The following is a 27111-nucleotide window of genomic DNA, read 5'->3' as shown; positions in this document are numbered from 1 at the left end:
GGAGCAGCAGAGAGAAGGATACAGATAAGAACAGGACTAATACGCTGTAAAACAATGAAAACAATGCAGCAATAATTTGCAGTAATTCCAACATATTGAACATATTGAGAATAATATGTGTGGAGATGTACAGATGGGCATCGTGATCCGTTCACATTATCAACAATTACTGATGGGGGTAACCTATTTACAGAAATAATTTAAAAAGATGGCAACCTTATGACGTTTGATAATGTTGTTGTTGAAATTAGCTTTTAGAAGCGGATTCATTACCATTATAGGTATCAAATGGGTCAGTTAAGTGTTCTAACTTTCTGACTATCCCCACATCAAACATAATTTCCATGGCAACGTCATTTAAATTCTGGCAGCCATCTTGGTGGTACCAAAGGCGATTACAATGATACACCAGACAGGACTCCTTCTATCCATTCAAGTTCTATGCTGAAGTTCTGTAAACAGTCTTCTGTGTTGTTTGGAACAGGAAACCAGTTGTTTTTCCCCCGCAGACAACTTAGAATCAAGTCGAGGCTATTGTACCTTTCAGAGATTGAATGTTTGACGAAATGATCCAGTGCCATAAACTTCTGTCTTTTCTTTCCCCTAAATAAATTGAGGGCGCGCTGAATGCTGGGATTCTGCGGGAACGGGGAGATTGCAGGACGCCATCTTTAAACCCCACAAGAAGCCAGCTACAGTCTAACACCGGGATGAAAGATACTGGCCTTACATCAGGATACAAGTTCTGATCGTGGGAATTGTATGTTTGCTTCCTGGTGAAGTAAATAATAAGGAATTGCCCGATGGAAATGTAAGGATACGGTTAGGGGACATCGTAAGATTCGTAAAATGTTGTTGGTATCATAGGCAGACAACAACAATAGACGGAAAGACAACAACAACGGACTAGCTCGCTAGCGCGCTAGCATCTAGCCAAGCGCTGCGCTATTTCAAATGCTAATTACAAGCTAGCTACGTTAGCTAGCTACTTCGCCAGCAAAGCTGTCCGGTTGCGCTGAAAATTGACTGGACGTTGTTGTTAGCACCAACTAGGTATCCAGCTACATCAAACAAGGCCATTCTTCCTGTCTTTGCCACTTTTTTCATCTATTTTGGACTGAAATTGCGTTGTGGCTTTGGCTAGCTAAAAGCTAAGTCCCGACTTCTCCCCCTCCCCAGCGGCCCGGCCGGAGATGCGTGGAAGATGTCGGTGTCGGGGCTGAAGGCCGAACTGAAGTTTTTGGAGTCCATTTTTGATCCAAACCACGAACGCTTCAGAATCATTGACTGGAAGCCTGACGAGCTAAGCTGCCAGTTCAACGTAACTGGGGAAAAGCTGTTGATTATCCACTGTAATATAACGGTAAGGGGACAGGAATCTAACTGCGGGGGTTTATACACTCCCTTGTTTAACGTTAGCTAAAGTTAGCTGGCTAACTTGCTAGCTGTGCAACAAGCTAGCAGCACAACTGTACAATCTGATGCGATGCGGGACAGGTTTTGCGTAGTTGCATTAGTCTGTTTCATTGGAAGCTACGCAGTTTTAGTGGCGGGTTTGTTAATCTGACAATCCGACATTATAAACTGTTGACAAGCAATACTAGCTGGTAGCCAACATTGTACCGTGAAGCTCTAATGTCGCAAGCCTAAAACTGACTGACGTTATTTACTATCACCATGTTGAACCCTGCGATGCACAAGCACAAAGGCGGCATTTGTTTTTGTGAGCGTAACATGTTTTGATGTGATATAATCCATTTTCTTTAGGAATCGTATCCTTCTACGCCGCCAATATGGTTTGTGGACTCTGACGACCCAAGCTTGACACAAGTTTTGGAGCGTTTGGAAGATGTGAGAAAAGGCAGTACCCTGGTAGGTATCCAGGCCCACATGTTTCAGTATTAGTCATTGAAGAAAACTTAAAATGGTAGGGGTTACTCATGTTGGAGGCCCGCTGATAATGTTATATTTGAATGTGAAGAATGACCTCAAAACCGTCAAAGGTCCAAAATGTTCTGATGACATGTGCCATGTCATCAGAACCCACAGTCTGAATGTGTTTACTACAAGATAGGGATTATCTTGTGACGCAGCGGTTAGCTACACGATAACACAAAGGTTTATTGAGCAGGCCTGTTTTATGACTAGCTGTTTTTGCCTCAATTTTTTTGTCCCAACACGTTAAAACAAATTTGATTCAGCCTCAGTAAAATTCCCTTCACTGCATCTTTGAGGTATTATAGTTAAATGGAAAGAGCAGGGTTTGTCTGACTTATTTGAGTTGCCGGGTTAAAGAATTATTGACCAGGCTGCTTCTCAGCAGGAACATTTTCTGTGCATTATGGTGACATAACGCCCACCTGCTGTGCTGGGCTTCATCAAAAGGAGGCAGCTAATTGTGGTGGTAAATCATCTTTTGGCTGTCCTTTTCCGTACCAGACTTTGATGTAATATGCTGGCAGAAAGAACTTGATTTAAAAAAAAAAAAATGAAATAAGTATATTGGGGATTTTCAGTATTGCTGACTATTTCCCACATTTCCACAAAGCTGCAGTCATTATTTATTAATTTTTCCCCCCATCATTCTATCAAGGTTTTGGCAATGTTGGAACAGTTCAAGAGACTGCTCACTGATGCAGGATAGGCCTTTTGCCATTTTGGTGTCATATTCCCTGTGTTTACACAGCTAGGGGTTTGTTTCAGTTTCCCTACAGTCATTCAAACATCAGCAGACAGCTTGCATGTTTGGCATGAATGTTGAGTGTCTGTGACTCAACTGTACTTGCTGTCAGGGAACCAGAGGGACGTGTCCAATTGGCAGGCACTACACTCCGAGGGTGGGTTTTCAGCAGACCAAATGGCCTTGTCATGTGAACATTGAGACGACTTTTGAGGTCAGAATGTCTGTGACAAGCAGCTCCTTGTGTAAACCTATGTGGTGACGTTCTGAGCTTAGTTAGCCTACTTATTCATACTGCATGCTCTGTTTGTAGGCCACAAGATATGCTTTTTATAGAAGTGTTGTCAGTTTTTTTTTGTGTGTGGGAGGAATCTTTTCTGCACTTTTGCACCATGGTCTACTTTCAGTAGATCATGGCTGTGATAAAGAAGTTGAAAAAGTTGATGTTTGCTAGAAGAGAGGCAAACTTTGCAGTCCTCTGACTAGATATGATCAATCTCTCTTTTCTCTGTTTCGCAGATGTTTCAGGAAAAGCCTATATTTGAGGTTACTATCACACTGCTAGCTGATAGCAACCTAATGGCTATACAATTGTTTTCATTTGAGTGCAAACAATGCAGATAGTCACTTTTTTGTACTGATTTATATTATCTTTCTGTTTTATGCTAAATTTCTCACTTTGAAGTCATATGTGAGTAATTAGCCTAATATGATGCTGCACTGAAAGATGGTGGATGTGACATTTATTCAACACTGGCAGATGGAATGCACTGCAACACACTGCTTGGTGACTGATGCAAACAGTTCTTGTCTTTTGCTTCACCAAATCATGAATGTCACAGTGGGTTTGTCACCACTAGGTAGATCACCAGTTTCATATTCAGAGTGCAGATCGATTTTAACGTGTGTTACTCGTGCAACAGAAAACGACACCCAGACTACACTCAACAAAAGCTAATCTTTCATTGTTTGCCTGCGACAGTCTATCTGTCACATGTCTATCACATGTCCTTGTTGTTCGGCTGCTCTTGTCATCTTAAACGATTTATCTAACTCTGTAACCCGTTCTGTTGGTGTTTTGTCTCTCCTAGCTTTTGCAGCAGCTGAAGAAGCTCATTTGTGACCTTTGCCGGCTGTACAACCTTCCCCAACACCCCGATGTGGAGATGCTGGACCAGCCGCTGCCTGCAGGCCCCGTAGGACAAGACCGAAAGGCAAGGCTGCCTAATTCACTCTCGTCAAGTACTTGCCTGTGGCGTGGCACAGCCATGACGCTGGCCAGTATTTGATTTTGGGCGACATACTTTTTAGTGATATGGGAAGAATATTTGAAATAGGATTTGTGCACTTGCAGACGGTAATGCTCAGTTCTGAGATGGCAGCCTACATCACACAGGACCTTAATGATTTGCACCAAGCTGTTCTCCAAGCAGATCAATAGGCTTTTACTATGGTCAGGGTCAGTAAAAGGTGGTCTTCTCTCTGACAAAATGACCAGTCAGCTCAGTGTGTCTTTTGTAAGCTACTTTATTTAGCTTGACTCAATTTCTTGTCTGTTGTGTTTGTAGCATGGCACAGACGAGGTCACATCTGAGGAGGAAGAGGAGGAGGAGATGGGAGAGGTATGTATTCTCCGTTCTAATACTTTTGATCTGTCGTTTTCAGTGTATTGCGCAAGGTGCTTAGTGATGACACACACTTTCATATTTTCCTGCTATCTTAGTCGCACATCTTTTGATACTGTTGGAATTGCATGCTGTTGTGGTATGTGGTTTGGGAGCGTATCAGGTTTGATAAGGGTGACATTCTTCCAACGATTGCTTGATTCATTAGCGTGTGATGACGACAGCCCCTTCTTTCCTCTTCCCTCTAAATCAGCCAGCCTCTCCCTTATCTTCCTCCTATACTTGCACCTGATTATGATCTTAACTTCTCTATCTTTTCTCCCTGGGCGTCATTTTATCTTAGCACTTCTCTATCATACATAACCATTCTAGTGAACCAGGAACATTTGTGGTATCTATTGTCTGGGAACTTTGGCTTTGACCCTTCTGTTGTTTACTATTACTGGCATATATTGTTGGTGAACTAGGAATTAAAGCTTATTGTACAGTTGGACAATAGCCTAAAATGTAAAATGTGAACCAACAGGACATAGAGGACCTGGACCACTATGAAATGAAAGAAGAGGAGCCTGTGGATGGGAAGAAGTCTGAGGATGATGGCATTGAGAAAGAGAATCTGGCCATCCTTGAGAAGATCCGTAAGAACCAGAGGCAGGACCACTTGAACGTAAGTGCTCATTCGGTAAGGTGACCTTTCATACATTTTGGGATGTTGGGGGGGGGCATGCACTTGATACTTAATGTTTTGGTTAAAGTCTTGCATGCTTACTTGAAACAATTATGTAGGAAATGTGCATGCTCAGTTAACCACTTTCCCATTTTTACTTTCATAGGATGTCTGCTTAAGGTAGTGGTGTCTTTTGTGAATGACAGGTTGGGACAGGTTTTGGGAAAAGATAGCTGAAAACAAAGCAGTGATAAGAGACTTCTCAGATAAATTTGTCTGACAGTAGGGAATGTGTCCTGCTTCTCAATGTGCTCCTATATACAGCACTTCCCCTTCAGGTTTCTCTGAGCGTCTGCCCTTCAAGGCAGTGTAGACTTATGAAAAGATTTGTTTGTTCCAGGGACGGTTCCCAGCCTGCTCATCATCCTGTTCAGTGGCTCAGCTGTGGGGTTGTGTTGGTATCTGAAATGCGTCAAAAATTCAATTATATCCTAACTATAAAACCAATGATGCACGCTTCTCATGCACTTTTTTAAAAGGGTGTTTTGAGAATCAGTGAAGCATTCTCTCAAGCAGTGTAGAGATATAAATATTGACGTCTAGTGGGATAAAGCATTCTCTTTGATGTTGGCCTATGCAAAGTACAGGTGACAGGTTTACCCTCACAGTGAATTGCGCAGCGCTGTGTTCTATGTCTTTATTGTTGCAATTGTTGTTGTTTTTATTTTGCAGGGAGCAGTGTCTGGCTCAGTGCAAGCCTCTGACCGTCTGATGAAGGAGCTTAGAGAGATCTACAGGTCCCAGAGTTACAAGACAGGTATGCACCCTTTTGCTCATTTGCAAATAACTTTAATAATTTTTGTTATAATCACCTTGGTGTATCAGATAGGTAATGTGGGCACACCATGAGTGAAAGTACTTGAAAGTGAATTTAGTTACTTTTCTGGTATTAACAGCTTATCTGACTCTTACTGACCTGATATGGTAAACCTGACCCATATGGTGCACCAGGCAGTACTCCAATCACACCCTTCAGAATTATTTGCTAATGATCCATGTATGCTTTTGTAATGCTACAGGCATATTGGTAAATGTTTGACAAGAAGAAAAAAAATATTGTGTGTTAGATTTCATGACCGTTCCTATCACACAAATGAACACCAAATGGTCGTGCATTAGGCCTGGGACCCCATTTTACTTCACAGAAATCACAGAAAAAAAAAATTAAATAATCTGTGCAGAATTGGCTGAAAATACTATGAGTGGGGAATTACCAGTCAAAATACATGTCATGCACTAGTCATGCATTAATGTATGGAATAATAGGGGAAATTGTTCTTTCAGTTTCATTGTTCCTGAACCGTACCTTGACTTATTTCGTCTGTTTCTTTTATAGGCATCTATTCAGTGGAGCTTGTCAATGACAGCCTATATGAATGGCACGTCAAGCTAAGAACGTAAGTAACTTTGGCATCTGTGATACATGACCATTGTTTTGTTGTAAATGAGTATGTTTCCCTTTTTCTGTATGCAGTCCATAAGAATAGACTGATTACACAATTTTATGACCAACAGGGTGGACCCAGACAGCCCGCTGCACAGTGATTTACAGGTCCTAAAGGAAAAGGAAGGAATGGATTACATTCTGCTAAACTTCTCATATAAAGTGAGTAAAACCTACATTGCACATTAATGGGTAAGGAAGACCATTATGAGAGTCTTTGAAGCCAGTAAATTTACCATTTTTGCTGGTCCTCTCCACAGGATAATTTCCCCTTTGATCCACCATTTGTGCGGGTAGTTTCGCCTGTGCTTTCTGGAGGGTGAGTTCATTAGCTTATATGCGTAAATTTCACAGTATCTTCCATTTCCATTCACCATTTTCTCGTCTAGGCCGAGTTTGTGAACAAACAGTAGTTACCATAGAGTAAGAAATAGTGAGATAAAAAAACAACCATCTGATCTTTGGAAGAGGACATCAAACCCTTTCTGTCTGATCCATGTCAAGTTCATTTTTTGTTTGCCCTTGTTCTAGTTATGTTCTTGGAGGAGGTGCCCTGTGCATGGAGCTTCTCACAAAACAGGTATGTCATATGTACTTTTATTCTTAAACTTAAATGTAAGTCTGCTGTACATAATACCAATATTGCTAATTGTAATACTTTGTAGTGTATTTGCATCTTTTACATTTTCTCTCTTATTAATTCTTATTAACTATAACTCTTATTTGCATTGGGCTTCGTCATTGCAGGGTTGGAGCAGTGCCTATTCCATAGAGTCTGTTATCATGCAGATCAATGCCACTTTAGTCAAAGGAAAAGCCAGAGTGCAGTTTGGAGCCAATAAGGTAAGCGGGCGATCATTGGGGGTTCATTCCATGTAAAGCAGTGTCCTGTGATAATGTGGACCTCACACAATGAATGATGTGGACCATGATGATGGTGCTTTGACAGAGAGGCCTGGGTGCCGGGCTCTCAAAGCTGGCCTGTTGTGCTGTGTGACCACCAGCTGGTCGTGGAGTAAATACTGGATATCTAGTTTTTGAATCCAGCTGGGGCGAGTTGGGGTGCAGTGTGCCACCCCTGGGAAGGCCCGGTAGATGCTTATCTCTTCGTGCTGCAGTTTCAGTTCATTTCATGCTGTCAAAGGTTATGTTCTCTTAGTGGCAGCTAATCAGACTACAGGCTCCCCTCAGATTTTAAAATGTACCAAGCAATTGAGGACATTTATAAGCCACTTAAAAGAGCTTGTTCTCCCAGGTCGGTCTTGGGGTCCCATATGTTTTGACTTACATCTATGTTAGTTGGTTGTAAATATTTGTCGTGTTGTCCTGTTTGTGTTTATTTTTTCCCTTTTCCATCTAATGTTAACTGTCAAGTCGACTGGGATAAGATTTATTTGAAAAATATAATTTTTTCTCTCTAAATTTCAGTACTTCTTGACCTCACTGTGAGAGCTATTTTATTCCAACTGACTACCGAGTGCCTCTCTCAAAAGCCCCTGACGTTGTTCGCTTAGGGAACCAAGGCCGAAATGAACACTGCTTATTAGGCTCTTATTGCATAATATTAACATAACAATGACTGTGAAGTTGTTTCTATCAGAAAGCTGCTAGCTGTATGATTTTAGTCAGTTGGCCTCCCTGTGTCTGAAAATTGGACCACTAGAAGTTTTTACTCACAATGGCAACAGAGGTGAAAACACTTGTTTTGAAAATGCACGTTTTTGAAGGACATTATGTAAATATTGAGTGACGAGTTGCAGCCACTCTCAGATTGTCATTGCATGGAAGATAACTGTATTAGCTCTATCACCATTGGAACACAGCGTCCATGGGAACCAGAGGATGACCATTATCCCCCAGTGAAATATACTTTTTTTCTTCCTCCAGGAACACTGCTGTCACTGCTGTTTCCTGTTTTGCACTGTCATTGTTAACCTAGCACACCTTCTAAGGTTGACTGTCTTTTCTCTTTCATCCAGAACCAGTACAATCTCGCCAGAGCACAGCAGTCCTACAAATCCCTGGTTCAGATCCATGAAAAGAACGGTGAGTGTTATTGTCTCAAATTTCATACAGGGAGCATCGCTGACCCTGTTTACTGAAACCAAATCCCTCCCATGCATCAAAGCTTTGGAAAATGAGTGCTAGCACTATTGTTACTGTACTAAACATGGACAGCATTTATATGCATGCCGTCTTATTGCCCTTGCTCTTAGAATAATTGGTATGGTAATGGAAATGATTTTCACTGGCTGGACATAGATAACACCATCATTACACATACACACTATAAGGGCATCATGCTTGCTGCACATTAGTTCTACATTCATAAATACACAATGATCGTGCCATTTTGGCTGTTTTCACCATGACTCTGTTACAGCCTGTCACTGCCAAACACTTTCATATCTCACATTCACCATTGTTTACACTTAAGATCTCCACAACTGACTTTACCCAACAGCAGCACACTGTTGTTTATTCTTGCTGGCTTAGAGAAACCAAAGGGAACCTAAAAAGGAAAGGACACCAGCTGGTTGAAAGTTTTCCTTACAGCAGATGGATGCAAAAGCCTCCAGAAATTTAAGTCTTCTGCTACATTTACACCTTATGCCTCTAACAAAGGCACTGGCTCTTTTCGAGTGTTTTTTTTAAAAATGCCATTAGGAATAGAGCGAGGTGTCTGGAAGCAATGCAGATGAGCATTGAAGACTGATTTTAAAGTGAACAGTTCATTTCTGCTAGTGTGAGCCAATATGGGCAATGAGCCAGATGCAAAATTATAGTGCCATAAATACATTATTACAGATTGCTCTACAGTAACTGGATGGTCATCAAAAATTGACTCTTAAACAAGGTGTAAAACTATAAACTAAGTCAGCAAAGTAGTAGTAAGTGGAAGGGGAAATTCCAACAATGCATGTGAGATTGGGACTGTCCTTAATTATACCATTAAGAACAAACAACAAATAAATTAGTTTTTCATTGGTTTAAATCATTGTTAATTTAAGTTTACTAAACACAACTTTACTATATGATTTGGTCATTTAACTTCGTTATAGTGAATTGCATTAGCCTATCATGGTGCCCATGGTTTGGTGTAAGCATATCATTTCATGATGAACACTTAAAAGGAATAAAGGCACAAACATTAGTGAATATGGCCAAAGTAAAGGATTTGACCAGAAATAAGTGGCTAGTGGAGTCATGCTGACTATATAAATCAAAATGTCATGTTCAGGTGCACTGATTAAGACTGCATTATTACACGGGCATAGCACTTTTATGTATGTGTAGTGAATGCATTATGACCATCCAGTTAATGTAAAATGATTAAGAATTAGATGAAGCTCTTCACAAACAAACAGCAGAAAAACAAAACTTAAAATTTCTTAATCTAATGCAATGGTATGTAACTTCATATATGATTGATTTGACTATGAAAAAATGGTGAAACACAGCCCAGGTTATGTCTGTGCTCCTGGAACATGACCATCTATGCTCATGTGTGTTGTCCTTGACCCCTGAGTGCACACCCCACCAGATAAACAAAATAAAGTGCAGGCGGAAATATGCAAATTACACCCACCCCGCTAGGCTACACTGAGGTGGATTTCATTTCAGCAAAATAAAAGTCCAGAGCTAAAAACAGTTCGTCTGATTTTTATTATGAACAAGTCCTTTCAATCTATCCACAAAGCACTTAACCTAGTTTTGGTTCTCGGCCTATTCGAAGCAGGCTGACGACTGAAGACATTACTGAAGACATTGCACACCAAAAAAAATCACATGCACTCCATCCTAAACAGTTACCTTTTTATTTCACAAAATGGTTAATTACAGAAGTCTTAAAATGTAGCTAACAATTTCTGTTGTGATAACTCTAACACTGGTGTACATGCTTTATGGATGGACCGAAATGATTCTGAGTCTATGATACATTAGATAAGATTGGCACAGGGTGGCGTAGTGAGTAGGGAAATATCCCTCAACTTCACTTCAAACCCCCTGACAGCAAACATCTGTCCTGCTGAAGTGTCCTTGAGCAAGACGCTGGATTCCCACCAGCTCCACCCTGCGCTCCGACCTCCCTGTGGAGCAAGAAGACATTTTTCTCCTTCAGGCATCAATTAGAATATCAAGGATACGCTGTACATTACATGCAGGCCAGTAGGGAGCATTGGTGTGCATTTAAATGTAATCATTCATATTACCTTTAAGGCTGTTATAGGCTTGTGTTGGAGGCCTGTTGACAGGTGACTGTGGATTGTTTGTTTGGTGCTCTGTGTTTACCGTATAGTCATACTATATTGTTGTCTTTTTTCCCCAGGCTGGTACACACCCCCTAAGGAAGACGGCTAGGACAGGCTATTGCCATTTCTGCACTGGGACCACATGTCTTAGATATTTTTTTTCTTTTTGCGACCAATCTTTTTTTTTTTTTTTTTCCTTGTTTTTTTTTAATTGTTCAAACCATTTTGTTCTTTTCATGAGAGTTTGAACCCCAAATCAAATTTCCCCTCATTCTGTAACCCCCCAGAAACTAGTTCTCACACACACGCACACACACACACACACACACACACACACACACACACACACCTGCCACTCACAACACAGCTCATCTGCTGCTCGGAAGGGGATCCTCTCTCTAGATATTTATCTTTCTTCACATCTGTTGTCTGATACAATCTAATTTTTCCATTGCGACATCATCCCTTACTCCTCCAAGAAAGCAGTGGACTAAGTATCGTGCAAACTCACCCTTTGATTTTTGGCGTTGAGCATACCAAGGTTACTGCCTGTGACTTGGGTCAAAGGTGAGGCATGGCTTAAGCTTCCAGCAGCGGCAGTCTGATGCCTCAGTCGCCGGACACTGCCTCTCTGGCCACAGACTGGAACTGAGAATGGCATGTGACATTCCCTCTTGTGACGCAGTGGTGGCTGGAACGGACATTTAAATGCTGGTGCTGGGAAGAACCACTGCCTCGCTCCCCGTGGATGGCCTCTGTAATATTCGTGCTCATGTAATATCTGTATAATGCCAAGATCCCTCCTCTGGAATAACATGCTTCTGAGGCTAGCTTGCTTACAAACCTCTTATCTTTTAAAGCTTGAATCCCTGAGGTGGGGAGGAAGCTAAAGAGACTTTTGTGGCCTGGGTGGGACGGCCGTAATGAAGAACAGCATCCTGCTGAGCTGTCATCACCACACCCACCAACTAGACCACTCCCTACAGGCTACAGAGTGTATGGCTCAGCTGGCAACATACTGAAACATGACCAGGCAAAGCAGGGGCATGTTGGGATTTGATCACACTGTAATGTAGTTGATTTTAACTCCACATGTAAACATGTAAATTTGTATTTCTGCAAAAGGATTTAATTGTTTATAATGTAACCTTGTCTGGGTCTTTGGCTGGGCAGAGACTGTATTACTATATACCCTTGACTATTAACAGCAGGGGCACTGCAACTTCTCAAGACCCATTTAGAATAAGAAAAAAAACACATTGCTTCATGGATACTCTTGCAGAAGTAAAAAAAGGAACACCTTAAACCATGTTCTTATGTAAGCTTAATGACTACTGCTGTTTCGTTCTTTTTTTGATATTGAGTTGTAATCCTTAGATATGTTATCGGCAGCAATGACGATACCATTCCTCTTATTTGATGGCACCTCTTAACTATGATGGCTGTAACAATAATGGCATAGACACAGCTGTTTCTGGCATTCCAGAGATTTTGGCTATTCATATCTAATCACTCAAACTTGATGAACCTCAGTAAGGCTATGCAGTGAAGAGACAGTCTTTGTGTTTTGATGTACTGATGAAAATGAGTCCCAACAGCTTAACAGTGTAGTCACCTGCTTAGTTCTTGTAGCTGGTTCACATCCTGACCACTTTGCCAATCCTGCAATCTTAATAGTCCGAAAAAAGTGACCTTTACCTTCTCACATTTCCTTGACCTCGTGGCTGTTAAAAGTGCAGCCAGAGTGTCAAATTCACAGCAATAGCCTTGACCATATACCCTCTGGCTTCACACCCGGGAAAATCAAGTCAATTCCATTTCCAGAATATTTGTTCAGGTTTGCTAAATATTTGTTCAGATTTGCCACAGGAAGGACCCAGCTCTTCCCATTGCCACCTCTCTCTGGTTACTATTCATAACCACTCTCAGCGCTGCTATACCCCTCAGCATGCTGAGTTTTAGATGTAATGTGAATTATATGCAGAAAACTGTGTGGAGCATTCCAATTAATGCTATTACACATTTGTTGTGGGTGTTTGTTGTGTGGGTATTCACATTGTTTTAAGTATGTTGTCCTGAAAACCAGCATAGAAAGCTTAGTTAAGCTAAATCAATTGTTCCTCATTTTTTGAGTTGATTTTGAATTTTCTCCAATACTAACCTCAGTCACAACACGGATATCCTCAAAACAGGTAGCGATGGGTATACAACGTACAACTGAGTCCACGTCATGGATTTGTTGTACCAGCCATTCCACTTGAACCCCAGGGTTGTCCTGTTCAGTACCTGTCTGACATTTGACGAGACTTGCATCTTGTTGTTGACACATGGCTATTCACCCTCTCACCACAAACAAAATCTCTACATAACTAATTATGGATCATTGGCATGGTTGTTAGGTGTTGTGGTGCCATTGGTGTCGTACTGTTCACTTCATTCTGGTCACATTCTGTCGAGCCCACCCCTGCGTTCTCTGGAGAAGCAAACTCAGGAATACATACTGCACACTTGACTTTGCAAGGGATTGCTTCAGAATATCGTCATAAGATGCAAGATTAAATGTGTCAATCTTTTTTTTTTTTTTCGGAGGGGTGGGAGGGCAGTTTTAAAATAGCTCCCCTTTTTTACCAATAGGCATTGCGGTGTGTTTTGCTGTTGGATTGCACACATAGACTTTATTTTGCTTTTCTGAATATCTTTCAGGTTGATAAATCCACACGTGATAGACCTGTATTGTTAAGCAAGTTTTGGAGTGATCAAATACGTGAGGCAAGGTTTGGCTCCCACCCTCAATTTAGCTTGCTCTTTATGAGTGGGTTCAGAACACTTGTCTACCCTGTCTCTTTGATATTGCTGTCGTTTGCATGTCAATATATCAATGAGTGTTTTTTCCCAAGCTACTGAAGACGTTGGGTGGTTGGGTGGGTTGATAAGACTAGATGTATCCATTTTTTTCCTTACTCATTTACTTATATTGTGGTTTGCCTACATCAGGGCACAGGGCCATCTCTCCCTGGGCCAATTGTTTAGTGAACCAAGTCAGACACAATTTGAGAAACATGGACTACAATACATTCTACCTGTCTGGATCACCTTTAAAGATGCCAGGATTCCCAACATAGTAGCAGTTCAGATTCTTGTGCCATCAGAACTATTGTAAACCTACATCTTTAATCTGGCACTAAGGATAATGCCACATGGTGTACTCTTGTCTGTTGTGCAGTGAATAACAGCTTCTCTTACACCAGTGTAGGTTGTCTGACTAACAAAACCTCCTCTGCTTTGGCAAGCAACATACTGGTCTGAGATCTGAACTAGCCTGATTCTGGGTTCCTTACCTTGCTTCGTTCTGCGGTGGCCGGGTTATAAAGTTATGCACTGTTAGCATGCTTTGGTTTTGTTTCATTTTTTCCATTGCAAGGGTGATTTCGACCATGTACAGTAATTTGTAAACTTGCATCAAGTTTATGAATAAAGAATTTTATGAAATATCTTTATTGTGTGTTTATTTTTTTCCTTTTGTTTTGTAATTAGAATAGTTTAATGATAGGACATCTAAAACAGTGATTGGTTACTGAGAGGTCTAACTTTGCAGCCAGCTGGTGGTTGTCTCCCAGCCTGCTCAGTAACACTTGAAATCTAAATTGTTGCTGTTACTGACATCGGCGTCAAAATTTACTAATGGGTAAAACAGTGGAGTGTAAACCAGCTACTAGACAGTTATCATACTTTCCAGCAGATGGTGTCCTTTGCAAAAAAGTTTCAATCTGTCATTTTGTATCAGCCCCTGCAGGCCCACATACAGTTTAGACCTTGTTCACCACTGAGACTGATAACTATGTATATCCTGGGACCTGAGTTTACTCAAATTTATACTATCTGCTATTCATTGATTAATTAAAACCGAAACATTATGCATTACACCTCAGGGATGAGAGTGGAAAATGAACGGCTGCATAATCTGAATGAGTGAGTCAGGTTTTTAAGTCTATCCTGCCTGGAATTCCTGTATTACTGGATTTCCTCTTGATTTTTCCCACTATTTGTGCCACGTTCATAGGCTTTGCATTACTGGAATACTGTGTATTATGAAAGTCTGTCGTTTACAGATTGTTATCTTTGTGTGTGCCAAGAGTCACCACTAGATGGTATTGGAACATCTTTGTTACTCGGGGACATCAGCTTTTTAGGCATTGGTGATAATCATACACAGTAGTGTTGTCTGCTTATAGCATCAGTCAGCAGTTAATGCTCCATTATTGCATTCCTGCTTTGCTCGTACCATCTCTCCGACTCTTTTCCTTCAAGGTTGAATGAATGAACAACAAGGCCAGTTGTTTCTGTGCGAGGAAGGCTGTCGATGGGATACAGTCTGATATAGACAGCTCATTTTGCCTCAATGAGTTTGAGTCAGAGATTGTTATGGCGAGTTGGCAGGCTCTGCGCTCTCACAGACGTAAGGTCTATGATAAATAGCCAAATCAATCCCCATCAGTTCTTATGAGAAGCAGGAGAGCTGTAGCTGATAACATGATGACCTGCCCTCTATCGAATCCTTGGTCGATTCTCTCATTGCAGCCTGGACAGTTGTGGATATTATAGAAACCACTCAAACCAAGTAACATGATTGTGATTTCTCATGGTATCATGGATTTTGGACATAGCCTCCAGCTCCCATTCAGTTCTAATCAGATACGGGTCTTTTCCTGCCTATTTTCTTGTTTTTTTGTGTTCCTGACCATCCCATACAGAAAAAGTACATTATACAAGTCTTTCAAAATCCACTGACATGAATCTTAGAGGTACTGCATGAATGAAGTCAACTTGACTTGACTTACGGCATGAATAAAGCGGACCTGGTTATTCAGTTCATTTGAAAAGTACTGCCCACAAGGAGCCAGAAACATGCTGACAGCACTGAAACCATCTTCCATTGTGTACCGTTGATAACTTTAATCATATTTCAGGATACCAATTTTGCGAGGCAGCCAGCAGACTTGGACGCAAAGGGCAGAGTGAAGCAAGCAGTGGGAGAGCAAGACAGAGAGAAGTGGAACTCCACAGTTCCCCAACCGAGGCTAATTGCCTATTATTGCAGCAGTTTTTATTTGTGTCATTTTTGTTTATTTGGCTTCGCCGGCTGACCTCTTGGCTGGAGAGGAGCAGGCCTCATTATCCAGCCTCAGCCAGTCTCTGCGTCTGTCCGGCCTGTCGCTCGCTTCAGACGGAACACTCTGGGGAGACCGACAGGGCTCCGGGCCTGGAGGAGAGAGACTGTGTGTCTCTGTGATTAACTTGGTAGTGCCCACACTGAGACGGCAAGATACGGCCGACTTTCCCTCCTCCACCCTGGGCCAGAGCAAAGCGCACTGTGGCCCGCATCCAGAATCAGCTGGAGTTGATTGATAGCCTGCGGCTTAACGGTCACGTCCATCAGAGCCTGACTTTCACCGCTTTGCCTTCCATCAGTGAAATACTCAAGTGCAACCCTAGAGTCAGACTGAATACATGAAAAGACGCTGGGGGGGATTTTAGCTTTGATCCTTTTGCTTTCTGATCATTTTGTCCTCACCGGCTGGTCACATGGGTTGTTAAGATTACGCTCACATTGTTATCTGTTACAGATAACTGATCTTATTTGTGTAAAATTGTCATTAGTAATGTAATTTACTGAATAACTCATCAGTAACTTAATCTGTTTGCTTTCACTTGTTTTTGTATTACTTCCAAAACCCATTCAGTATGAAATTAAACAGACACTTTATTCCAATTTACAGCCAGTATTGCGAGTGGTCCTGTGTAGCCCAAGGGGGGCATGGCACTAACTATATCAGAGTAAAGAGTTTGATTCCCACTGGTTTCACTCCTCCTAAAAATGTATGCAGTTATGTTAACTTAAGGCCCTTTGGATAAAGGCATCCAATTTTACATTTACATAACATTTCATGCATTCAGCTGCCGTTCTTTTCCAGAGCAACTTACAAGCATTACTGTAGAATAAAGCTGCAATTCCTAAATCACCAGTATTACAAGCATCCAATGGTAAGTGCAATGCTGAGAATCATGGTTTTGTGACAGTAGGTGCAACAAAATATTCTTGTGACATTAGAATGATCATGTAAGATTGATAAGTGCCAGAGTAGTGCTGGGAAAAAGCTATATATTATGACTAGTGTTATTATTATCTATCAAACACTATTTCAAGATGTGTAACATGATGTTTGTCCAGTGTCTTACAGTCAAATAGGTTTCCTCACACTTCATACATGCAATCCAGCAAGAAATAACCTATACAGTATAATCTGATTACTATGTTAGTAACTATAAGAGACAGCAGTTTTTTTATTCCTATTCATTTAAGCCCAATAAATGTAATGGCCAGTATCCCAAAGATAACTTTGAACGCTGCAGCATCGGGGGCAAAACCAGATGCTTTTACAGACAGCAGGTGCTTCCTGATATTAATAGACAGCATGCCCTGATATAGTGGTCTGTGAGCCTTGTTAGAGCAAATTGAGAACACAGGCACAAAGCTGCAGTAATGGCGTCTGGCTTTGAAAGACAGGGCAGATCCGAGGGTTGAAGAACCAATCCCACTGTGACTCTGAATGACCTGATGCTGCAGCAGAGCATCTGGAGAGCAATAAGGCAGGTGTCATCTCCACCCAAACAGACGCTGTTACAATAAAGCCATAAAACCCTCCGGTGTCTATGGAACAGAGCTCACATGTTGCTGCTGTTGGATCAAAACCTTGCATCTCCAACTTTTCAGGAATGTAGGAAAACAGCCGTCTTTTTAGGTTGACTGCTGTTTTGTTTTTTTTAAATTATGTTATGGGTTTTGAATGGGCCATAGGGTCATGAAACGTGCTCAGTCTATAAAGGACCACATAAACCTTCAATTGAAGTAAAAACATAAAAGTCAAAGAAATTGGAGTTATGAGGTTTTCCCACAACGGCAGGAATATAAACCGAAAACCAGCAAATTACTCCTGACACATGAAATAAAAATGGGTAAGCAAGAGGAGGGAGCCAGTGGATGAAGAAGGTGGGATATTTCCTGATTTTCTGTTGGTGGTGAATGGCAATGCGGGGTATTATCATTTTTTAGGGGAAAGCACTCCGAATGGCTACTGAATAAAATATGGTGTATGTGGAGCTCTATGTTTATCTTTGGAATATTTCAGGTGGAGGTTTTGCTGGATAGATGCAGGGTGCCTTCGGGGGTGGGAGTCTCTTCATGCATCAATCGACACTGTAAACTCAATTTGTGCAGTGCGATGGGTTGCATATCATTGGACCGTTTGGGTCATATTGAAAATTCACCTGACCATAATTCACTTATTTGTCCTCGAAGGGCACGTGAGACGACGTGCGTGCTCGCTAAACAGTGCTCGCCGTCTTTGTGACCTAAGGAAAGCCTCAATGTTTTTTTTTTGTCCTTGGCAGGGAATGTCTCAGTGCACATCAGCAGTGGCAGATTTACCTTCAAGGGCTTGGAAATAAATTCCAAGGGAATGTAGGGCAGATGCCTGAGATAAAGCACAGAATTTTAAATGAATCATAAAACCTGTTGAACACACACACACACACACACATAGAAAGAGATGATACAAGGAGAAGAGAGGAATGAAAAACAGGATGAAAAGAGTGATCAAACTGCAGTGTTTCTTCTTCTTCTGTATTCATTCAGCAATTGTGTGGCACTATAGTTGGAGCACTACCACCACCACTGCTAGAGAAAATGGGATATTAAAATAACAGCATGCAATTCTTATTATAATTGTTATACCAATTTTGGTGTTTTACTTGTTTTTGATATTGTGCAGTGAGTAAGTTCCATGACTGTAGGGCAGTGAAATCAAAACACACTCATGTTGTGAAATACATGAATATCAGTACAAAATTTAGCATTTTTTCTTAATTCCTGAAAAGCTGACTTTTTGGAGGTCCGACAGCAGCAATGGCTCATAATGAAGTTTATAATGATGATGATTCCAGAGAAAACGGTAAGCTTATTATGACCAGTAATAAAAGGGAAGGCTACACAATATATTTATTACATTACTCTACTTCCACTTTGGAAGGGAAGCTGGTCTCATTTCATTATGAGTAACCCAATCATTTTAGGGGAGCGTAATTGCTTGCAGCATCATTGAGAGACTGACCTTCACAGGGATTTTTTTTTTTTTTTTTTCATGTTGCTTTCACTTCAAATGTATTCACAGTTTGCCTTTCAGGATGCAGCAACGTCACAATCAAGAGGCAGAATGCATACATTACACTAAAAGGCCAGCCTCCAAATCCAATTCTCCCTGGCTTGAAGTATATGTAAATATTAATGACGAGTCCATCTGCATTTCGCTCCGTATTCTGGAGCCTTCACAGATCTTTCTATTCTGATCCATTAACTCTTTCTGCAAGGACTTTGGGACACCCACCCCAGAATAAATGTTCTACTTATATGCTTTGAGAAAGGTCTTTAAACCAGAGCGCAGACTGATGCAATATAAATATATACATATATATACAGTACCTCCTTACTCTTTTTTTTTATTAGTTTATGGTTCATGGTTGTGGGTGTTACTACTGCTATCTGTGATGCAGATGTGGAGGGTTCATTTCCAAAATGCTGTACATCCACATTGAAAGAAAGTAATTCCCTGAATTTCATCATTCAACATCTTTAAAATCCAGTATATTTTCACTTTTTATAAATGGCGGATATGTCATTTTGAATTAAAAAAGATCATATTCACCCACACCCACAGTTGCCCTTGGCTAATGCCTTACTTGGTCTTTTTGTTCATCTTCTAGGGAGGTCTTGTTCACCTTGGGTGTTGCCTGCTTGTCCTCCCTGTGCTGAGAGATAGCCAGAGGTTCACTTCACCATGAGGATATGCCTCCCTGCGCAGGCTGATACTTCAGACCAAGCTAAATGGATTTCCATTAGAGGGGCTATGACTCATTCCAGATGCTTACTCAATACTGTGTGGGCACTGTAGCAGAAAGTCTCCCTGCAGACAGAACAAAAGGGACAACAAAACCAAGCATCCTTGTATGAGATGGCGATCTGCGTAAGTTAGTGTCCAGCCTTGCATCACCTAGCACCCATAATCACCTAGCACCCATAATCACAGTAAAGAATGTCCTCAAGGGTATTATGATTTTTATGCAATGGTTACCAAAGCATGTGCACTGTCTGAAAAGTTCTCTCCAAATAAAAATCTCCTATACATGCATAAGTTAAACAAAAAGAAAATAACAGGAGAAAACAAGAAAGATCGCTAACTTGCTCCCTAGTTACCACAAGTTGGCAAAGCAACCAATAAAGCACAGCTAGCTGAGCTTAATGGGAATTCACCCGGTTGGAACGCATCTCTGACCCGTCAGATTGGCTGAAACTAGCTGTTGTATAAACATCTGTTTGTGTGGGAGAGCTTAGGGCCAAGAGTGAACCTTATGTTCCAATACCACTACATAACTCCTCAGCACCATGTCTGGACTCAGGCTAGACCTGCATTGGACAATCAATAGGAAAAGCAATGATCTCAGTGAAATGGACAATCCATCTTACTGTGATCCCTAATGCAGCACCGAACTACAGAGCAGAGATGGAACTGAATTATTGTCTGAGCATCGATTTTAAACTGTCTGAAGAAACAGCACTCTCTTCTCTCATTAGAAACTCTGTGGGATCTTAACGAAAGCAGCTAATTTGCAAGAGATAAGCAGACACAAAAACCTTTTGTAATGCGTTTTAAACTAGAATTGGTGCCCATCTTTTAAAGGCAATCTATGTAAGATTTTCACTTTAATCTAGCCTTCAACTTCTCAGTATCAAAAGGTTTGGAGGGATGCATTTCTAATCCTTTCATTCCCCATTTGGCGTGTTGTTGTCCCCTGTATTCAGCTCAATGTATTTTTTACGGGCCATAAAAAAGCTCCTTCCCTATAGTTGGAGCCACATAAATTGCCTTTAGAGCAAGTTTAAAAACAAGAGTAAAAATTTGTGTTGCTATTGAAAGAAGGAGAAACCCAAGACAAACGAAAATAATGAAAAATGCAGAGTTGGTCGTTTTTCTCCTTGACAGATAAACGTGATTTATGTTAACTAACGCTTATTATTTGAAAACTAGTCTAGCCCTACTAATCAGATCCAATACCTCATTTCCATCACTCATAACCAGAACATACAGACCTGTGTAGGGCTGAGTCTGATAAAGGCAACGCTCAGTTGGTTTGTTGTGTTTCCATTATATACAGAGCTAACTGGGCTGATGATTGTTTCTATGCTGCGCAGCTGTAGTGGCAGGATGCTACAAACGTTTTAAGCTGTTCTTCTGTTATGCTAATCATGGCTAAGTTTAGCCGACCAATTCTCTGAGAAATGATGAATCAAGGACTTAGATTTGTTTTATGTTGCTTTCTGTAGGCTATTAATACTGTAGGCTGTTCTGTAAATATATGTACAGAGCAGAGATACCTAACACAGTGCATAGGGGAGAGATATCATTATCGTCCTTCAGCTATCATTGGTAACTCAACTATTTATGATGATCATCTGGTCTTTTGGCAAAAGCCTTGCTAACGCACATCAATAATTGAGCAACATGGTCTGTTTTGATGTGCCGTAGCAACATTATTAATCTTGATGGGAATAATGGCTGACAAGCCCTGGAGTGAAATCCAAGCTGATCCCCAGCCATTAGCTACTGTGTCTCACTTTTAGCTGTGTTGCACTTTGCGCTGTAAACAGGGATTGCCCATTGTTCCGACGGCCCATTATTCCGAAACCCCAATAGTCAATAAAAAAATTTCCACCATTGGACCAAAAGCCCATTTGTCCGACAGCCCGTTATCCCGGAGGTGGTTGAGTTGAGGCATGGGGTCACTGAGGTTAGGGTTAGAGCAAGCTTACGGTCAAGGCTGTCAGAAGCCACGGTTGTGGATGGAGCCAGGCATGGAGTTTTCGGACTATTGGGGTTTCGGAATAATGGGCCATCGGAACAATGTCATGGCACCGTTTCTAGTAACATTATGATAGAAGTCATGCCACATGGTCAGGAGTTATTTCTGCAGATCTTATCATAAATATACTACTCCTAACTGACTTGTGTTGTTAGAAGATATCACTTATCAATCAGTGTTGAACAGTTTGAGAACTGATTGTTTCGCTCGGTGAGAGGGTTTGTATGCAGCGCTGTTTGGAAGAGGTGTGGGGTAGAGGGAGGTTTTATCTTTGTTTTGATTTAGATTCATCATTCATCTTTGCACCTGCAGGGCGTGCTATTTTACATAAATCTTCCATCGTATATCTTTAATGTTAACAATTCCTGTATTTTGTTCTCTTTCCGTCTTTTTTTAAATAATTTGTATATTTGGATTTCATAAATTGAAGGACACTCAGATTGTGGATTAAAGATACAAACTGACTACTACATTTTGGGAGTGACTTTCTCAGCCCATCATCTCAAAACACAGGTCTGTTTTACTCTGTTTAGACACAAAATAGAGTGAAAAAAATTCTTATAAACCAACAATGACTGTGTTTGAACAGTGGGGGGCGCCATACTGCAGTCACCTATTTTTCCATGTCTGGGCTGGAGTGTAGAGTGTCTGCCTGTGACGGATCGTGGCCCTTCACTTAACGAAGCACGGAGCATCTGGACAATGGCTTCCCTTGATGGCTCCATCAGGTGGAGATGCTGGAGGAAGTGGGGAGGAGGAGGGGAAGGAGAGGTGGAGAAAGGGGAGGTTTGAAGGAGGGATGGAGGGGTAGAGAAAGGGGAGGTCAGAAAGAGGGGAGGAGGGGATGATGGACCTCCTGGGGCCTGGCTAAAATGCTCCCCTCATCCTAATCTCCTGCTCTATTTTGAGAAGCAGCAGGAGGGATGTCTCAGGCGTATGGGAGCCGCTGGTGACGGATGATCAGACATGAGGGCGCTCACAGAGCTGATGAATGAGATTTCTAGATTGGCTAAATGGCCTCAGTGACACCACCAGAGAGAAGACAGGAGGGAAAAGAAAAGACAAAGGATTCTCCATTACTGGGGAACAATTGCATTAGCAGGATGGGCTTTTTGCCATCAAGTAATATTTGAGTTGCTTTTGGCACAAAAGTACAGTGCTTCTGCAGAGCTAATGCTGGTGTTAATCATGCAGTTGAGCATGAACATAAACAATCTGGATTACCAGGAAGGCAGTAACACAGATTTATGACAGTTGTCAAAAGCTGAGGTGGAAATTAACTAAGTACAACTACTCCAATTTCTGTACTTGAGTATATTTTTTGTGTACCATTTTGTGTGTACCACCAACATTTTTTCAGTGTAGGAGTCTATGATTTGGCTTCTACTTGAGCATTTATTTACCCATTGAGTAGGTATTTACCCATACCTGAATTTTTACACATATGAGTAGAGATAGCAATTCAAGGTGGGTCTTTTACAATAAAACACAGCCATTCTTGACTTAAACTTCCATTACTGATACCAATCAAACAATATGTTTAAATAAACAGTGTTTTTTCCACCTCAGTAGAATAAGAAGTTACCGTGTCGGTACAGACTCTGTGTCTAGAAAACCAGCGAAAAGCAAAGAAAATAAAACAAAACAATTTGTTTCCTCCCCACAGAGCTGAGATTCCTGTTGAGAATGGATCATTGTCTGGCTGTGTGAGAGCCAAAAGGTAAGAGCCTCTATAAGAGAGATAAGGCTGTACACCCTCAGCAGTGATAAGTATCTTATCAGCCTGTCGTCTGCCTCCTGAACTCTCAGAGGATACCTGTTGTATTACAGAATGTAAGACAGCCTCTGCTACCAGCAGATAAAGGACTGCTCTGTTTTTGTGCCATCACACTGCAGACTGGTAAAAAATACCACTTTGACGGTGTATCAATTAACTCAACAATCATTTCTCACAAGCAGAAAGTGGGCCATGCTGCAAGTTTATGCAGTGCCATTTGTTGTTGTACTGTTATGTAACAGTTTTTTCTCCCTCTTCTATTTTTCTACAATGGTATATTTTCGGCGGCTGCTAATGCAATCGGCCCCCAAAGGCGGAGACACCGACATACATTACATTGTGTTCCCTGTCGCCAATTACATTGAGAATCTCCAGGCTGTTTCACTTGAGTGTGAAATATGTTGGCATTACATTGCTTTTGCAACAACCTGGCAGAGGCACTTCATTTTCACATACATATGAATTATGCCCCCTAAACAGACGTCCTCCGGAGCCTCCGGGCCAGATAGGAGATGAGGCCGGGCCAACTTCACACAGCCGAGCCTCATCAATCTCCTGGTTCATTCGGTTCACAAAGGGGGTCCTCTTTCACTGGTGAATGCAGTCGATAGACCACCGCTACCCGGACGAGAGCAATTCCATTAAGAGGGCCCTCCACCTTGAGCCTCACAAAGGGGGCTTATCAGAGGCCGGCAGTGAGGGCAGTGTTGCAGCCATCCATCCTCAACTGTGAGAGGGGGAATGAACACTGCAGGCAATCTCTCCCCCATCTTTCTTTTCCCCTTTCTTCTCCTCAAGATCACCAGCATCACCACTACAACCTCTGCTCCACCTCCCTGACACAGCTATCGGCCTGAAGTATGGATGATGTGAGGATATGCGGCTGGGTTTTCTACATGCATCGTAGATGATAATCATTGTCTTACCTCCAGCACATAGATGTATACAACCAATAGATATATAGATATACTGTATAGCTGTATAGACAGACAGGCAGGCAGGCAGGCAGGCAGGCAGGCAGGCAGGCAGATAGATGGATAGATAGATAGATAGATAGATAGATAGATAGATAGATAGATAGATAGATAGATAGTGTTAATGCAATTAAAATCAGAATTAACCCTGAGTTATATATTATTTCTCAGAAATAAAAAAGAAATGACCCAAAACAAACAAATTGGACCACATATTTTGTGTGCGTCACATGGAGCCAGGAACATCTTCATGTCAAGGTTAAGGTTTATGAATAACCACAATGCCATGGATTTCCATCAACCTAAGATTGGATTTGCCAGACGTTTCTATAAACCAGACACCACACACACACACACACACACACACACACACACACACACACACACACACACACACACACACACACACACACACACTTCAGCAGTGATGATGAAGATTTAAATTTGGTTCTCAGAAGATAAAAGGTCTACAGGCCATAGAATAAAAACCAATACCAACTCGTGTGCATGCACACAGATGTGATGAATGAACAATTACCCAGCATTGTCATGTCATGCCTCATGGCAAGAGGGTGTTTAGGAAATAGATATAGATTATTCTGCTCTTTATAATGTGTCATTTTCACACCTTGACATCTCACTCTCACTCTGTATGCATGACTGGCAGCCTTGAACAGACCTTTACAGCGCAACAGAGCAGCAGCCATGCAATAGCATGTGAGCCCTGTCACGTCCTTGAATCAGTTTTCAAGTCACCAACATGACACTTTTTCAAATCACTGGACTGTACAACTTATATATCCCTTGTGTTATGGCAAGGATGTCAAAAGAATAAACAGGCAGTCATTTTCTCTGTTGTAGCTGTCCTGAAGAAATGGGGCATAGGTCCCGAGGTGATGAAGAGAAAATGAAAAAAGAAAAAGGCTATTGATATGCAAAAATATTAACATTTGACCAATCAGGATGAGGCTGAGATGCTCATGCACTTACTTTCTTTGGACCAGTCATCATGTTGAGTACTCTACTTATTTGTTGTGCTACAGATTTCCCCCGAAGAACACTTGCAAGTTTCGTGTCTCAAGTTATGAGAAGCATGGGAAAATGTTTTATTTTGTGAACTGCTATCCAAAGTTATGAAAAATCATAGTGATATTATAATAGTTGGTCTCTCCAGCTGTTTAAATAGCACTTTCCTCTGCAGGTGGTGCCCACAACAAAGCTTGCATGTGTCATATTGTTGACGCCTCAGCAGATTCATGGCACGCACTGCATGGCTTATTTTGCAACGCCATCCAAAGTTAGGCCAAGTTGCGTTGGTAATTGGTCGTCTTCCCTGTTGTTTTATATCTGTTACAGGAGATGGCAAGACAAAATGAGAGCCATATGTTACCGGGTCCAAGTGTTAAAACACCAGGTTTCAGAATATTAACATCCCTAACAAGCCATTGTTTCCATAACAACTGAGGCAGCTAATGCCAGTGGGAAGCTCTTGACAATGGGAAACAGCAGATTGGGAAGGTTACGAGGGAAACACTTGTATACATAAATATTTAAAAGCTGATACCATGCTATCATATATTAATTCCTCAATCGGTATTGTTTCAGTCTCCACTACCACTCTGGATCTTAATCTAACTCACCAACTTGTTTCACCACCAACCCTCCCCTGCTTCATATAAATGGGACGGTCCTGCACTACCTTGCACTGATTTATCTGTATGAGTTACATCCTGCTGAAGGGAGTGGAGACAAGATGTTTGATGGATGGGGTACAAACCCCAATGATATATAATTCACCCCATATTTAATTATCCATTTTCAGTGATTTGAATAATTAGCTGAGCGCTGGCAAGGATCTCACTTCATCTGTCTTCAGGTTCAGCCTTGAGGGAGCCCAGGTGTTTGGGAGTGAGAGCTACGAGAACTCACCCATGGGTGGACAAAAATCTGTCGCAGCTATAGCCTAAAGGTAAAGAAGGGGTTTGTGCCTGGAAGGTCACAGGTAATCCCTAGACCGGATGGGAAAATGTGGGAACATGTGAGTGAATGAGCAATGTCCTCCCTATTGTCCTGCTATTGGGCAAGGCACTGAACACAGATTGTGGTTGTGAGAATATGGCTCAGGCGGTGCTGAAAAAGAGCAAACCTTTGGGTAAGATTGTATTAGGTGTTCTCATAGAGATGGGCGTCATGGTTGGAGAGAATGCCATTCAACTTGGAAGGACTGGGTTAATTCCTGGCAAAAGCTACTAAGTCCATGTATTAAACTATATCTTAAGTTATTTGGGGCATCAGGGTAGCCTAGCAGTTAGAGAAACTGTCCTTCCATTGGAGGACCAATCCCCGGTGTTGACCCTGCTGAAGTGTTCATGAACAAGACTCTGAAATCTTAGGCAAAAAGATAATTTCCCTACAAGGATCAATAAAGTATCATATGGCTATTATTACTGGAATTCATAACTCAAATTGCCTTTGATCATGTTATCTGTCATCCATAGGAGAAACCACTAGACAGCTAACAGAAATGCATAACAGAAAGTTGTGCTGAAATCCATCAAGTGGTACATGTGGACTTTAAAAAACATCAACCCTGCCAGACCCAAACTGTTGCCCTCTGGGATCTCTGTCTGAATCTTTCATTTTGTTGTGTGTCAGTGTCC

The 27111-nt window shown here is 41.5% G+C and overlaps 1 protein-coding gene across 3 annotated transcripts; it reads left to right on the top strand.

Moving 5' to 3' along the window:
• Window positions 1-485: 485 nt before the first annotated feature.
• On the top strand, window positions 486-14201 carry LOC139654795 (ubiquitin-conjugating enzyme E2 Q2-like). Of its 3 annotated transcripts, none has more exons than XM_071531966.1 (14): window positions 486-811; window positions 1180-1363; window positions 1768-1872; window positions 3772-3876; window positions 4249-4302; window positions 4832-4972; window positions 5705-5789; window positions 6369-6429; window positions 6548-6638; window positions 6737-6795; window positions 7008-7056; window positions 7224-7319; window positions 8456-8522; window positions 10807-14201. In XM_071531966.1, the coding sequence occupies exons 1-14, from the start codon at window positions 804-806 to the stop codon at window positions 10836-10838; spliced, it is 1137 nt and encodes a 378-aa protein (XP_071388067.1). In that variant the 5' UTR covers window positions 486-803; the 3' UTR covers window positions 10839-14201. The 3 variants fall into 3 exon arrangements, with proteins under 3 accessions (XP_071388067.1, XP_071388066.1, XP_071388065.1); XM_071531965.1 differs by having other exon boundaries at window positions 3772-3894; XM_071531964.1 differs by having other exon boundaries at window positions 3772-3894; window positions 4832-4987.
• Window positions 14202-27111: the final 12910 nt, after the last annotated feature.

The sequence above is a fragment of the Centroberyx affinis genome, unplaced genomic scaffold, assembly GCF_046629955.1.
Source record: "Centroberyx affinis isolate AG114_WGS23_722 - 3 ecotype Tasmania unplaced genomic scaffold, CSIRO-AGI_Caff_v1 ptg002151l_1, whole genome shotgun sequence".
In the NCBI taxonomy this organism is placed as follows: domain Eukaryota; kingdom Metazoa; phylum Chordata; class Actinopteri; order Beryciformes; family Berycidae; genus Centroberyx; species Centroberyx affinis.
This window is presented reverse-complemented; position numbering and strand designations above follow the sequence as displayed.

Coding starts and splice junctions, on each gene's coding strand:
- LOC139654795 (XM_071531964.1), top strand. Junction 1,873..3,771: donor TGAGAAAAGGCAGTACCCTG/GTAGGTATCCAG, acceptor TGTCTCTCCTAG/CTTTTGCAGCAGCTGAAGAA. Junction 5,790..6,368: donor GTCCCAGAGTTACAAGACAG/GTATGCACCCTT, acceptor TTTCTTTTATAG/GCATCTATTCAGTGGAGCTT.